Source organism: Dromiciops gliroides, chromosome 2 (genome assembly GCF_019393635.1).
Source record: "Dromiciops gliroides isolate mDroGli1 chromosome 2, mDroGli1.pri, whole genome shotgun sequence".
Taxonomy (NCBI): domain Eukaryota; kingdom Metazoa; phylum Chordata; class Mammalia; order Microbiotheria; family Microbiotheriidae; genus Dromiciops; species Dromiciops gliroides.
The window spans coordinates 330,810,217-330,824,563 of record NC_057862.1 but is presented as its reverse complement, the minus strand read 5'-3'; the positions used below and the strand labels follow the sequence as shown (position 1 = coordinate 330,824,563).

The following is a 14,347-nucleotide window of genomic DNA, read 5'->3' as shown; positions in this document are numbered from 1 at the left end:
AGATATGTTAGCTGTAGGCTATAGTTTGCTTTCTCACCCAAAGTTATCTTAATAGGTTTTGAATCGGCATAATACTGTTCCCACCATCTGGAACCTCAATGAAAAGGGATAGAAGTGGGCACATTTTGATTCTAAATTTTGTACTAAAGGCATAAGATTTTTGGAGGAACCTTTTTTTGCCTTTGACAAATGGATACATGATATACTACTGAAACATAGTTATCGTCATCAAGTTTAGACTCAAAAAACCGTATGCATTAATTTCTTCTCACAAACACTGGCATGATTCTTGCGAAAAGCCCACAATTCTAATTTTTCCATGTTAGAGGTTAGGTTTAAGGCTGTGCTTTATACCTACTAAGTCAATTTAAAAAAAAAAAAATCAATAAATAACAGACTGGGAACTTAAATTTTCTTCAACTTTTACTTAGGTGTATAATCACCAAATATACTCTCAATACATACGCAGATCATTTCCCTAAGGGTTTTATAAAGACGAGAAAGTAGGGGGCAGCTAGGTGTCACAGTGGATAAAGCACTGGCCTTGGATTCAGGAGGAACTGAGTTCAAATTTGGCCTCAGACACTTGACACTTACTAGCTGTGTGACCCTGAGCAAGTCACTTAACCCTCACTGCCCCACCAAAGCGAGAGAGAGAGAGAGAGAGAGAGAGAGAGAGAGAGAGAGAGAGAGAGAGAGAAGGCATATAGGCAAGTAGTTACTGATGTCCTCTCAGTTAAGTGACTTTTTTTGTAATCATATTGTTCATGATTTAAATATATATTAAAAAAAAACTTTTTAAAACCTGTGGCTCTTGTGGTCAGCTGTGGCATTACTTTATAACAGGAAATGGTGATCATGAAGGTCAATATCTTTGTCTTTTCCTATTTCTCATTTTTCAGTATTAATGCCTTATCTGGAGCGGTCAGGCAGATGCCATTCCAACTATATGTACTGTATTCTCATCTTTCATCTTTCTTCTTAGCCAATGTGGAAATTGGCCTTTGTTATAATTAATGATCTGATTAAAGATATCTGATTCTGATGTGATTCCCACATCAGTAACCAATCTTTTCTTACCTGTTAACAAAGTCAGTTTGTGTGAAATATTATTCAATGCTCACTAATGTCCAGGGCTTTCAAACATTATGGAATTAAATATGGACTGAAAACATCTTTTGAAAATTCCTAGGGGCAGCTAGATGGCGCAGTGGATAGAGCACCGGGGAGTCAGGAGTACCTGAGTTCAAAGCCAGCCTCAGACACTTAACACTTACTAGCTGTGTGATCTTGGGCAAGTCACTTAACCCCAATTGCCTCACTAAAAAAAAAAAAAATTCCTTTTAGCTGTACCTTTAACCCTCTATCCTCAAGTACTGAAATAACTGGCAGATGTGACTGGTGAGCCACTATCAACTGACATCAGGGAGAATGGGAGAAAGAGCAGACAAGCCTGGAAAAGGGCAAATGTCAAAAAGAGAAGAGATAAGAGATAGCAAACTCTAGAACAGTGAGCTGATTTATTCCTGGGCAAATTCTAGACCAGATTATTAAAGAGATGTTTAGATGACCTAGAACCAGCATGGCTCTAATAAAAACAGGTCAGGCCAGACTATTCTCATTCTTTTTTTTGGGACAAGACTAATAAACTGGTAGTTGAGGGGAAGGATATAGATAGTTTGTTTTAGAGATAGCTGGATGGTACACGGGGCGAAAGCAGTGAGCCTGAAGTCAGGAAGATCTGAATTAAAATTTGATCTTGGACACTTACCATCTGTTTGACCCTGGGCAAAGTGATTAACCTCTCCCTTGGTTTCCACAACTGTAAAGTGAGGCTAATAATAGCACCTACTTCCCAGGGTTGTTGTGAAGAGCAAATGAGATAATATTTCTAAAGTGCTTAGCAAAGGGCCTGGCATACAGTAGGCACCTGAAAATACTTATTCCCTCATTTAAGAAAAGCATCCAATAAAAATACCTCATGCTATTTTAGTGTAAAAGATTTAGAGATGTGGGTTATACAATAGTATATTTACATGAATTCAGAATTGGCTGAATGATTTGAGAGTAGCCATTAATGTTTGCATGTCAACCTTGGTAAGTGGTTCCAGTAGAATTGGTCTAGTAACCCAACCATAGCTTCTGTGATATTTAACATTTGTGGTAGGTAATTAGGGAAAAAGACACAGATAACACGTGGTATCAATTTGTATGTGAATACAAGCCTGGGAAGGAATAATTAAATAACACAAGTGAAGGACAGTCATTAAGATCCAAAAAGATCTTGACAAAAATGGGGCTGAAATGAATATTCATATCCCTTTACACTACAAGAGGGGATAAGCAATATGTGATTCAACTTAGGGCTTCAAAAAACAGACTTCAAATGTAACAATGAAAGACAGCATGGTTCAGACCAGGCAGTTTTATCTGAAAAATATTTGGGGGTTTTAGTGGACAGGAAGTCACTATGACCTCCACAGTATGAATCAACAGTGTGATAGGCTTGCCAACAACGTAAATGCTCTCTTAGGCTGTATCAAGAGAATCACAGATTCAGAATAAGGGACCGAGAGTCCTGTTGTGCCCAATTGTTGGAGCCGCACACAGTTCAGGAAAGATATGAAGTTACTCTCATCCAGAGGGGCATAACAGGATGGTGAAGAAGGGACAAGCCATATTAAGACTGGTTGAAGCAATAGGGATGTTTAGCCAGAGAAGACTTTGGGAGGAAAGGATGTTGTTCATGTTTTCTACTCAGAGAACCGTTCTGTTTGGTTCCAGCATGGAGAACTAGGAGCAAAGGGGTGGACAATGGAGAAAAAGGGCAATTTTAGACTTTCTGTCAAGAATAACTTCTTGTTTTTGTTTTTTTTTGAGGGCAATTTGGGGTTAAATGACTTGCCCAGGGTCACACAGCTAGTAAGTGTTAAGTGTCTGAGGCTGGATTTGAACTCAGGTACTCCTGAATCCAGGGCCGGTGCTCTATCCACTGCACCATCTAGCTGCCCCAAGAATAACTTCTTAACAATCAGAGCTACTCAAAAGAAGAATTGGCTTTTTATACAAATTGTTTTCATTCATATAATGGGGACCACAAATCCATACATATGGATCCTTGCGGGCCACATGTTAACTTAGTTTTAAAATGTAATATTTATGTTTTATTGACTTTTTATTTACTTGGTTAAGTATTTAATCTGGTTTGAGACCACACTATGGAGTGTTGTGAGCCATGTGTTTGACACTTTTGGCCTAGTGCATGAAGAACTAACACAATCAGGGCCACATAATCAGTATATGTCAGAAACAGGACTTGAACTCTGGTCTTCCTGATTCCAAGAGCAGTCCTCTATCCACTACACCATACTGCTCCATAAAATTTGTTTAAACAGTATATGTATCTTGATTAAAACAAAACAAACCCTAAACTTTCAAAACGGGGGAAAAAAGATTAGTTAATTTTAGGTGAGTTATAACGGGTTCACATACAAGATTTATTACATAAGAACAAATTTCTTGTTTGGCATCTTTAAAAATTTGCATCCTTTTATGCTGTCATGTGAGACTGTCTTTTGAAATTGTATTGGGTCTAGAATTAAGCTTTAAGCTAAGTTTTGATTATTTAGTCACTAGTGGTACTATAACTTTAGGTATTTTTTTCACCTCAAGTACTAGGTTTGTGGTCTTAAAACTTGGCATGTGTGGTCCCTGAATAGCTGAGAATTAATTTTTCTGGAGAAGTTTCTATACATGACTATCACCATACTGAGAGTGTGGAATGATTATCCAATCCATCTATTTTATGTATTCAGAAGCAGACATCATCTGTTTATAATGGAAGAAAAAATTCAACTTTAGAGAAAAATCACCTAACTCGATTTGACTAATGCTATATAAGTACATACTTTCCCACAAAAAGGATGATAAAAAATTGACTGGCGATTAATATGGATCTTTCTTAAAGGGCTCAAGATGATCTCTCTTTGCATTTTCCTGCCTCATTTAACCTCCTTCTTTTTCATGGGTCTTGTAACATTTATCTTTGCTCTGCTGCTAATTCCTTTCATTCACTTTTAAATAAGTTGCTGGATAGCTAAAGATTTAAGGACACAATTGGTATTTACCACTCTGCAAAACTGTGCATACGGGACAATGACAATGACCAGGCTGGTGTTTTTATTTTACCCTGGCACCATCTGAGAGGAGCAGCATGAAGCATAATAAGGTATCACAGATGGGAATTAATGATGCACATAGGGCTAGATGTTTACAAATCAAAAGCAAAAAACAAGACTGGGAGCAGGCGGGTGGGGGAGCAAAAGTACATTAGCTGCTCTTTGGAGCTTGGCTGGTAATTCAACCCAGATTGATGACGACGACTACACTCCAGGCACGTTGTGGGCTTGTTAATCTTTATTAAAATACAGACATTCTTTTAAGATCTTTTATTCAACATAGAGAATCAAACGCTAATGGTGGCCACATCACTACCTAGCACCTGCAAATGTCTAGAAACTTAATTATTCTATGACCTTTTATCAGAAAGCCATATTGTAGACTTGGAATCAGAAATCTGAAAGTCACATTTAATAGCACTTGTAGGAGATTATGCTACTGAATATGTATTTACTGCAGACACTTTCCAGGGAGCCTTGTTTCAGCCCCAGAACAAAGCCACTTGCCTCCTGGCCTTTGTCTCTCTGTGAGGTCCTTTCCAGAGAGCCCTGTGTCAGCCTGATCAGTGAATCTAGTCCTCTGGTCTTCATATTCCAGAAGCCTTTCCCTAACCTGACCCACCCTGAATTGCCAGTTCTTTCCTTCTGACTGGATTCCTTCAGGCCATAACTTTGCCTACACCTGTCTGTAGTGCAGTGGGCCTCCTAGGGTAACAGAATACAAGTTGTACCTTGAAAGTCTAATCACCCATCCTCAATGAACCTCCCTTCAGTTACTGATACTCCACCTGGACTCATTCAGTGGTTAGCGTAACTCTTCATACTGCCATCCCAGTGATTCTGAACCACCAGCTGCTGAAGTACAAATCATATTCACCATTCCAAACTGTCTTCTCCCATAATCCCTCTCAACTTTTTCTGTTAAGTGTCCAACTTGAGATACCCCTTACCCCCACCCCCCAGTGTTCTCTGGAATGCCTGCTCCAAAATTACCAAACTTGTTTTCATCCTAAACCTTTTCATTTCCCATTCCTTCTGTCTTCTTTCACTGAAACTTGGCTCCCTCCTAATGACACTGCATCCTTAGTCACTCTTTCCGATCTTGCACCCAAATCCCTCATTTCTCTGGTCATGGTGGGCAACTGGAATACTTTTTGTTTCCTATGGCCACTTCCAGACTCTCCCTCTACTACCATTACACTGCAATCCCTCTTACTTTGAGGTTCACACATCAATTTAAATTTATCACCCAATCTAAATCCTGGTGGCTGTTTTCTACCAATTTTGTAGGATATTCTCCTTCCTTCCTCAATTCATTGCCTGGCTCAGTCTTCTCTCCTCTCCATCACCTGCTCTCATACACACCTATAATGATATCCCTTGTTAAATGAAGATATAGATCACCTGGATTTGATGGAGGTACCTTATTATCCAAAAGTATTTTTATGAAACCCTGAATTAATAGGAGCAAAATGTCCTTCAACTAAACTCCAAACCTGAACCCAGATAGCTAGCAGATAAAAGACCCCTACCTAGTGACTTCTTTTTCCTTAGTACAGTAAGTCCCTATCTTATGGTAACATCGGGGCATCTCATCCTTGCCATACCCTATTTTTGGAATCCTGTAGTCTTATCATGATGCTTCTGTATTCCACACATACTTGTTATAATTGAAATTGTTAACTGCTTTTGCTTTTGGGTTGATTTCTGTATCATACTATCCAAATTGACAACGCCCCTGTAATCAGTGGATTTAAAACCATATATACCCTAGAAATGGGGGTGTCCCCCGAGCTTCTCTCTTAGGAGGGAAGTCCTCCACATGATCCTGTTGTTATCTTTCTTCTTGGGACAAAATATTAAACTGATATTATGTTTTTTTGTCTCTCTCTGATCCGGTTCGTTTTGTAGGAGATGCTGTAAGATATTATAATTTCTCTGATCTGTTTATTAATTTTTTAGGAGGGATTAAAGATTACTTCTCTGATCTGTTTGTAGGAGACAGGCAGATACAAAAACTATTTTAATATTCGACACCCTCAAGTACCCTAACTTTTCATTTTTTAACCTACTCAACTTCCATGCCCATTCCTCCATTCCATCTCAAGTATACACAGAGATGGTCATACCCTTGACCTTGCCATCACCCACAAATGTTCTATTTCCTTGTTTATGAAGTCTGAAATTCCTTTATCTTGTGATAATCTTCTATTACTCCATCTTTCCCTCTGCTTTATGCCTCTTAACTCTGTTCTTTGTTCTCACCATAACCTCCGCATCTGGGTTCTTTCCTAGGGCATCCTTTTTTTTTCTTTTTGCAGGGCAATGAAGGTTAACTGACTTGCCCAAGGTCACTTAGTAAGTGTCAAGTGTCTGAGGCCGGATTTCAACTCAGGTCCTTCTGAATACAGGGCCGGTGCTTTATCCACTGTGCCACCTAGCTGCCCCCTAGGGTATACTTTAAAAAAAAAAACAACACAAATACATTCTTTTCCCCTTTTTATTCTGACCCCTTGGAGAAATCAGTTCAACTCTACACTACATTTAAACCCCTTGCACCCGTGTGCTACTGCTAATCACGCTTTTCCAAAGCCCATTTGGACTACTCCCACCATTATCACCAGAGTTCCTATTCATGTGCTGTTGAACAGAGCTGGAGAAAGTGACAAAAATGGACTGGGTCCATTAAAAACTTATGTTCTATAATCTTAACTGGGCTCTCAATGTAGCAGTAATCCTTTTATACTCCTCTAATTGATCAGAGGCTATTCAAAACCTTTCCACTTTTCAAGTCTCTCATGACATACTCCCTCTCATTCTCTCAGGTAAGGACCTTGCCTCATAATTTCACTAAAAAAAAACTAGGGCCATTTGCCAAGAGTTCTATCATCGCACGTCACTCAGGTGATTTCCCCTGTTTATCTTCTCCTTTACCAGTCTTTCAGGAATAGGCAGCCCATGTCCTTACCAAGGAAAATCCCTCCAGATACATCCTTGATCCCACCCCATCTTCTCCAGCAGATTGCCCCTCCTATTATCCTCCCTCCCTCTCTTGCTCTAAGTCTCTTATTAAATAATCTACTACGACTGGTGGCTTCTCTGTTGTCTACAAACATACTCATGACACTCCCATCCTTAAATATATCCACATTTGGGGGCAGCTAGGTGGCGCAGTGGATAGAGCACCGGCCCTGGATTCAGGAGGACCTGAGTTCAAATCCGACCTCAGACACTTGACACTAGCTGTGTGACCCTGGGCAAGTCACTTAACCCCAATTGCCTCACCCAAAATAAGCAAGTAAATAAGTAAATAAATAAATCCACATTTGATTCAGTCATTTCTGGCAGGTTATTACTCAATATCTCTCATATTCTTCTGAGCTAAATTCTTGAGAAAGCAATCTACACTAAAGGCCTCCTTTTTCCTCTCCTCTGATTCTCTTCTAAGCTCTCTGAAATTTGGCTTCTGATACCATCATTTGACTGAAATAGCTCTCTTCTGATGATCTCTTCGTTGTCAAACCCAATGCCTTTTACTCAATCTTCAACCTTTTTGTTCTTTCTCCTACCTATATGACTATTCTTCAGTTTGTTTTGCTGGTCCTTCATCCACGTCATGCCCATCACTGGATTTTGTCCTAGGTTATTTTCTTTTCTTCCTTTACACTCTCTCAGTGAACTTATCAGTTTCTGTGGGTTCAATTAACTCTATGCAGATGATTTCCAGAACTAACTACACAGTCCTAGTTTCTCTCTTGACCTTTGGTCTTGCATCACCAATGCCTTTCGGACATCTTGAACTGTGTGTCCCAGAGACATCTTAAAATCTACATGTAAAAGCTGAACTGATTAACTTCCTTTCTTCCCCCGCTCCACCCAACTCTACCTTCTCTCAAACTTCCCTATTACTGTTGAGGGAACTCAATCATGAAACTTAGTTATCATTCTTCTCTCCTTATTCAAACTCCCTATATCCAATCATTTGTCAAGTCCAGCTGATTTTATCATAGCTAATTCTTTTGTATATGACCCCTACTCTTCTTTGAAAATGCCACCATAGGCATGAGGCCCGAACAAGCCCCATGTGCTGCAAGAGTACACAAGAATGGGCATGGATAATGATGAGAGCATGATGTCCTGTGAAGGAGATGCTGGTGATGCCTCTCATGGGATGGAGGATAGCAACATCAGTTATGGGAGCTATGAGGAACCTGACCCCAAACTGAATACGAGAGATACAAGTTTTAGCAGCATAGGCGAATATGATGTATCAGAGGAGGAAGAGGAAGAAAAGCAATGTGGGGGGCCAAGTGTCCTCAGATAAGTTTGTTTCTCTGAGGATGAGGATGACAGTGAGGACTGCCACTCAATTCCTGGAGACAGTGATTTGGACTCTGAGGAATGAGACTCTTCCTTAGGACCTCCTCGAGATTTTTAGCTTTCCCCAAATGTGTATATATTGTGTACAGTGTCTGAGCCACCAGATGACCATGTTAGACTTTTTTCTTTTAAAATTATTCATAAATAATAATAAAGCTTCCCTCCCAACCTTAAAAAAAAGAAAAGAAAAGAAAATGCCACTATACTAAGTGCAGGTCCTCATCACATCCTGACTACTGCAACAGCCATCTGGTAGGTCACCCTATCTCAAGTCCTTCCCCTACTCTTCCTAAAGTGTAGGTCTGACAATGTCACCCCCTAGTCAGTCAATTCCTATTACTTTCAGGAAAAAAGTCAAACCTTCTATTTTAACTTTCCATTCTTGTTACACCTAACTCCTTTCTGCATAACTCCAGGATCTGGCAACACCTGCATTCTTTGCAAAGAACACTTACCCTCCCTACTCTGATCCTTTTCTCTGGCTGTCCTCCATGCCTGGAAATCTCTCCCTTTTCATTTCCACTTCTTGGCTTCCTTCAAATCCCAGCTCAAATCTTACCTTCTGAAGAAAGCCTTTCCCAATCTCCCCTGACCCTTCTTTTTTTGCAGGGCAATGAGGGTTAAGTGACTTGCCCAGGATCACACAGCTAGTAAGTGTCAACTATCTGAGGCCAGATTTGAACTCAGGTCCTCCTGAATCCAAGGCCGGTGCTTTATCCAGTGTGCCACCTAACTGCCCTCAATCCCTTTTAATGAGAGTGTTGTCCCTTTGTTGATTTGCTCCAATTTATTCTGTATATTTCTTATTTGTACACAGTTGTTTACATATTGTCTCCCCCGTTAGACTGTGGACTCCTTGAGAGGAGGGGGCTATTTATGCCTTTCTTTATATCCCCAGTGATTATCACAGTGCCTGGCACGCAGTAGATGCTTAATAAATTCTTGCCAATTTCCAACTGAAGGCATCTCAAACTCGACATGTTTAATGCTGAACTCATTATCTTCTTCCCTAAAGCTTCCCCTTTACCAGATTCCCTATTACTGTTGAGGAGACCATTTTCCCAGGTACCCACGTTCACTTCCACCTACTCTGTTTATATCTTGTACATACAGTGGAGAGGTGAAGTATTATTTGCCAGGAATGCAGAATGCAGGTGTTTCAGGACCCTAGAGTTACATAGAAGGAAATTAGGTGTAATAAGAATGGAAAGTTAAAACAGAGAGTTTGAGATTTGTTTGTATATTGTCTCCCTGGTTTAATATGAGCTCCTTGAGGGCAGGGACTAGGTTTTTGCCTTTCTTTGTGTTCTTAGGACTTACCACAATCCTTGTCACATAAGAAATGCTTACTGACTGAATGACAACTCTTCTATATTTTGGAGTATTATATTGAAGTAGTGGAAAATCTAATTTCCCTTAATACTGAAAAGGCAATTAGATAAGGAGATTCTATTTACATCAAGATGGCTTTTCATTTCATTTTCATTCAAGATAAGAGGCTAATGTGTGTCAGTAGCAAATTTAAGCTATCAAAGGAAAGAAAGCACATTTCTTAGAAAGGACAAGGACCAATAATTTAGTGTTTTAGAAAATTGGTTCACCTTTCTCAAGAGTATTACACTTATAATAGAAATAAATAGAATTTCTGAGCTTCATCTTCTCAGTCTTTGGCTTTCTTTACTTTGTCCCAAACACACAGTGAAAAATCAATGGGGTACAGAGAAAAAGAAATGAACTGTCTTATGCATTTTGTAGAGGCAGGGCACTATGAATGAACAACATCATCAGATATGGTTGATCTACTGGTTGATTTTGCTGAACTGCCTATCTTTTCTTCTCAAATCTTTGTTACAAGGAATGGTTCATTGAGTAAAGGGGTGGGGAGAGGAGATAGATTTAGAGGAAAAGTTGATATAAAAGCAATATATCAATACAAACAAGATATAAATTAAAATAAAAATCAATTGAGTAGCTCTGTAGAAAGATTATGTAGCTGTGAAATAGCTTACTCACATGTGTTTTCAAAGACTATTAATTAGAAAATTTCCTTTTTTCTACAATTTAACAGTTGGCTACACACTGTAGACCTCTGCAGTGTGAATCATTACAATGCATGCATTCATAATATGTACTCATTATTACAAAACTTTATGTCAGGTCAAATTTAAGATAATCTGGCTAGTATTCACAACTTGAGGTGGAGGTAGGGAAGAATGGTAAGAGTGGTAGAGCATAAGGTTTTACCTACTGTCTGATTTGGAACTGTTTATGGAGTTTAATTGTCAATAAGTCAAGAGCAAGTTGAAATTCAAGTTGTTCAGTTGGAAGCCCAAATAAAAATCAAAAGACTGTGGAGAAGGGGCAGTTAGGTGGCGCAGTGGATAGAGCACTAGCCCTGTGGACTGTGGAGGCAAGGAGACCAGTCAAAATGTTGCAATAATCCAGGCATCAAATACCAAGGGCCTTGGACTAGTGTAGTGCTAGTGGAAAATTAAAAGCTGGTTGAACCTGGAGGACATTTTGAAGGAAAAATCAATTTGGTAACTGACTGAATTTGGGGATAAGGGAGTTAAAGATTACTGAGTTTTTATGACTAAAGTGCTAGGCATGTGGTAGGCAGTCAATAGTTATTAATAGATTTTTTTTTTTTTTTTGGTGAGGCAATTGGGGTTAAGTGACTTGCCCAGGGTCACACAGCTAGTAAGTGTTAAGTGTCTGAGGCTGGATTTGAACTCAGGTACTCCTGACTCCAGGGCTGGTGCTCTATCCACTGCGCCACCTAGCTGCCCCATTATTAATAGATTTTTTAAAAGCCACCTAATACAAGGCAGCAAAATAAGGTAACCCTTACCATGTAGGACTTTGGAACATTAGACTAAGTTATCCTAAGAATATTGTAGGTTTAGAAATTGCTTTTAGAGCAAACATTATTGAGGGTACAGTTAAAACTGTGTTATAAGTTGACCTCTCTTGGATTTCATTGGGTGTGTCAATTCAAAATGTTGTTGTTCAGTTGTGTTCAACTCTTTTGTGACCCCCATTTGGGGGTCTTGGCAAAGATACTGGAGTAGTTTGCCATTTCCTTCTCTAGCTCATTTTCCAGATAAGGAACCGAGGAAAACAGGGCTAAGTGTCTTGCCCAGGGTCACATAGCTAGTATGTGTCTGAGGCTGGATTTGAACTTAGGAAGAGGAGTCTTCCTGACTCCAGGCCTGGTACTCCATCCACTGTGCCACCTAGCTGCTCCAATCAAAATTAGGCTAAACAGTTTAACCTACAGGGTCCAAAGAATTGTGACTCAGATGTGTAATAACAAAGGTAGTAGAAAAAAACAAAAAAAAAAAACAGAAAAAGTTCTATAAATCTAAAAAAAACTTACCATGCAAGCCTCTCCTGCTTGGTATATTGATGGATCTTTTTCTAGAACAGATTTATAATCTTCCAGGGCTTCATCTAGCTTGTCAGTTTTCTCATATAATTCTGCTCTCCTCAATATTGCTCTGATATAACTGGGATTTAATTCAATTGCTGGAAAAAAAGGAAGCAGTTATTATTATTAGGATTAAGTAGGAACATCTTCTTTGGGCTAGATTTCAGATTCTTTCTTTGATGCTGCCACCCAATGGTACAAAATGAAATTTTTCTTGTCATGGACTATGTCCTTTTTCCACATCGATCTATTTACTAGCTATATGAACTAGGACAAGTCGTTTATTTCTGAGTTTACCTTCTTCATCTGCAAAATGGGAATAATCCTACTTACCTCAAGGAGTTTTGTTGTCAAGTTCAAGTGAAATAATGAATATGAAGAATACACCATATGACAATGCTCCTTTAAAATGAAGGGCTATTTTAGGGTTTTTTTATCTTACTTATGTCTAATGGGAGGTGTTTATGGATCCAAGGCTGGAGATCTCTTTTGAGCATCGGTAGGCAGATGAATGAGTTGAAATGGCTCTAGAAAAAACTAAGAATGCATTCCTATTGCTATTCCTTTCTTTACTCTTAATTTCTTGGCAGAGATGACAATACTTGGTGCTACAGCTGGAACTGAATGCTAAATTGTCCCCTTCTTTGCCCTGCTAATCATGAGCTCTTGAGACATTTCTCTGCCTATTTAGTCACACAGGAAGCAGCAGAGAAACAGCAGGCTGCTATCTAATTTAAACTATTCAGAAACTACACTTCCTACACAAGAGATAAATGAAAAATCCTCACAATACTGAAGTTTTTTCTCTTCTCTTAACTAATAAAGAAAAAGTATATTAGGGGGCAGCTAGGTGGCGCAGTGGATAGAGCACCAGCCCTGGAGTCAGGAGTACCTGAGTTCAAATCCAGCCTCAGACACTTAACACTTACTAGCTGTGTGACCCTGGGCAAGTCACTTAACCCCAATTGCCTCACTTAAAAAAAAGTATATTAAAAAATAAGTTCTAGATCAAGTAAGGCACTAGTAAATAGAAGTTAATTTGCAGGCACTTAAGAGTCTAAGGTGCTGTTGTAAACATAATGAAGATATGAAGGAAAGTAACTGAGTGCAAGGAACAGGGAAACGGATACAACAATATCCTAAATAAGGAAAATGCCTAAACCCAAGATACATAGGACAGGAATAATGAGGAAACATCCTCAACCCTTGGGCATCACAGTAGATTTGAAGGAAAGTGAGGCATGACTTCAGCCACTGAATCTGTTGAAAAAGACAGTTGTCAGGGCTGTCAAGTAAAATTTTAAGATCTTTTGTGACTTAATGTCTGCGGTTTTCAGTATGCAGGTTAACGGGTGTGACAGTATTGGCGAAAAAAGCTCAAAAAAGAACTAAAACATTTGATGACATGGACTAAATGACAGTACGTAAGAGGTGAGCCAGGAACAATGGAAAATGGGTACAAGGAGAGAGCTATCACACTGAGGAATATATCCAAAACCCTAATGAAAACAAAAACAAACCAGAAAACAGCAACCCCCCCCCCCCAAATCAAAGTTCTTCAGCTGATACTTCCTCCCCACAAAGGAAAATGATTTGGAGAAACTGTATATTTCAGGTCTAGGTATAATAATGTATATAACTAGAATAGTTCTGAATTCTCAATCACACATCATATCACTCTCCTGTTAGAAAATCTTCGGTGGCTCCCTATGCTTTTAGGAGAAAACAAACATTTTACTCTTATTTCATACTTGAAACTCCGAATCTTCTCCCAATTGACTTTTCCAAACTGATTTCATTTCATTTCTCTTTCAGCTATAACCCAGCCTACCAGTTGTTCCCTGACTTTAATATTATATCCCTTCTCTGTACCTTTGGATAGACTATCTCCCAAGCCTGGAATGCTCCCCCTTCTCATTCCTTCCTCTCAGAATACTTAGCTTCCTTTAAGGATATGCTCCTTAATGGGAGCCTTCCTAATGCTCTCTTCCTTCTTAAATTACTTTATATCTACTTATCTGTATCTCCTTCTGTCTTATCCAGTAGATTACAGTTTCAATCATCCCTCCCCTCTAATCTTCAACTACTCTCTATTTATAGGTTTGTTTTCTACTACTTTTAAACATGCCCAAGCTTTCTCTATCCTTTAAAAACCTTTCCTGGGTGCTGCTCAGGCTCCTACATATCTCTTCCCTTTCTCAAAATCCTAGAAAATGTTTTCTATACTTGTTGTTATGTCCACTTCCTTTCCTTATTCCTTAACACTCTGAAATCTGGCTTCCCACTTCATTGTTCAAATAAAATGATTTTCTTGCCAAATCTTATTTTATTTCACTTCCTTTCCTTCTTGGCCATCTCC

At 39.1% G+C, this 14,347-nt stretch overlaps 1 protein-coding gene across 1 annotated transcript in view; it reads right to left on the bottom strand.

Annotated features, from left to right (window-relative positions):
• The window catches only part of TTC1 (tetratricopeptide repeat domain 1), a 45,729-nt gene that overhangs the window by 9,321 nt on the left and 22,061 nt on the right, over positions 1–14,347 (bottom strand). Inside the window, exon 6 of the mRNA XM_043988876.1 lies at positions 11,938–12,086. Coding sequence (XP_043844811.1) covers positions 11,938–12,086 — 149 coding nt within the window. The remainder of the gene's footprint in view (positions 1–11,937; positions 12,087–14,347) is intronic.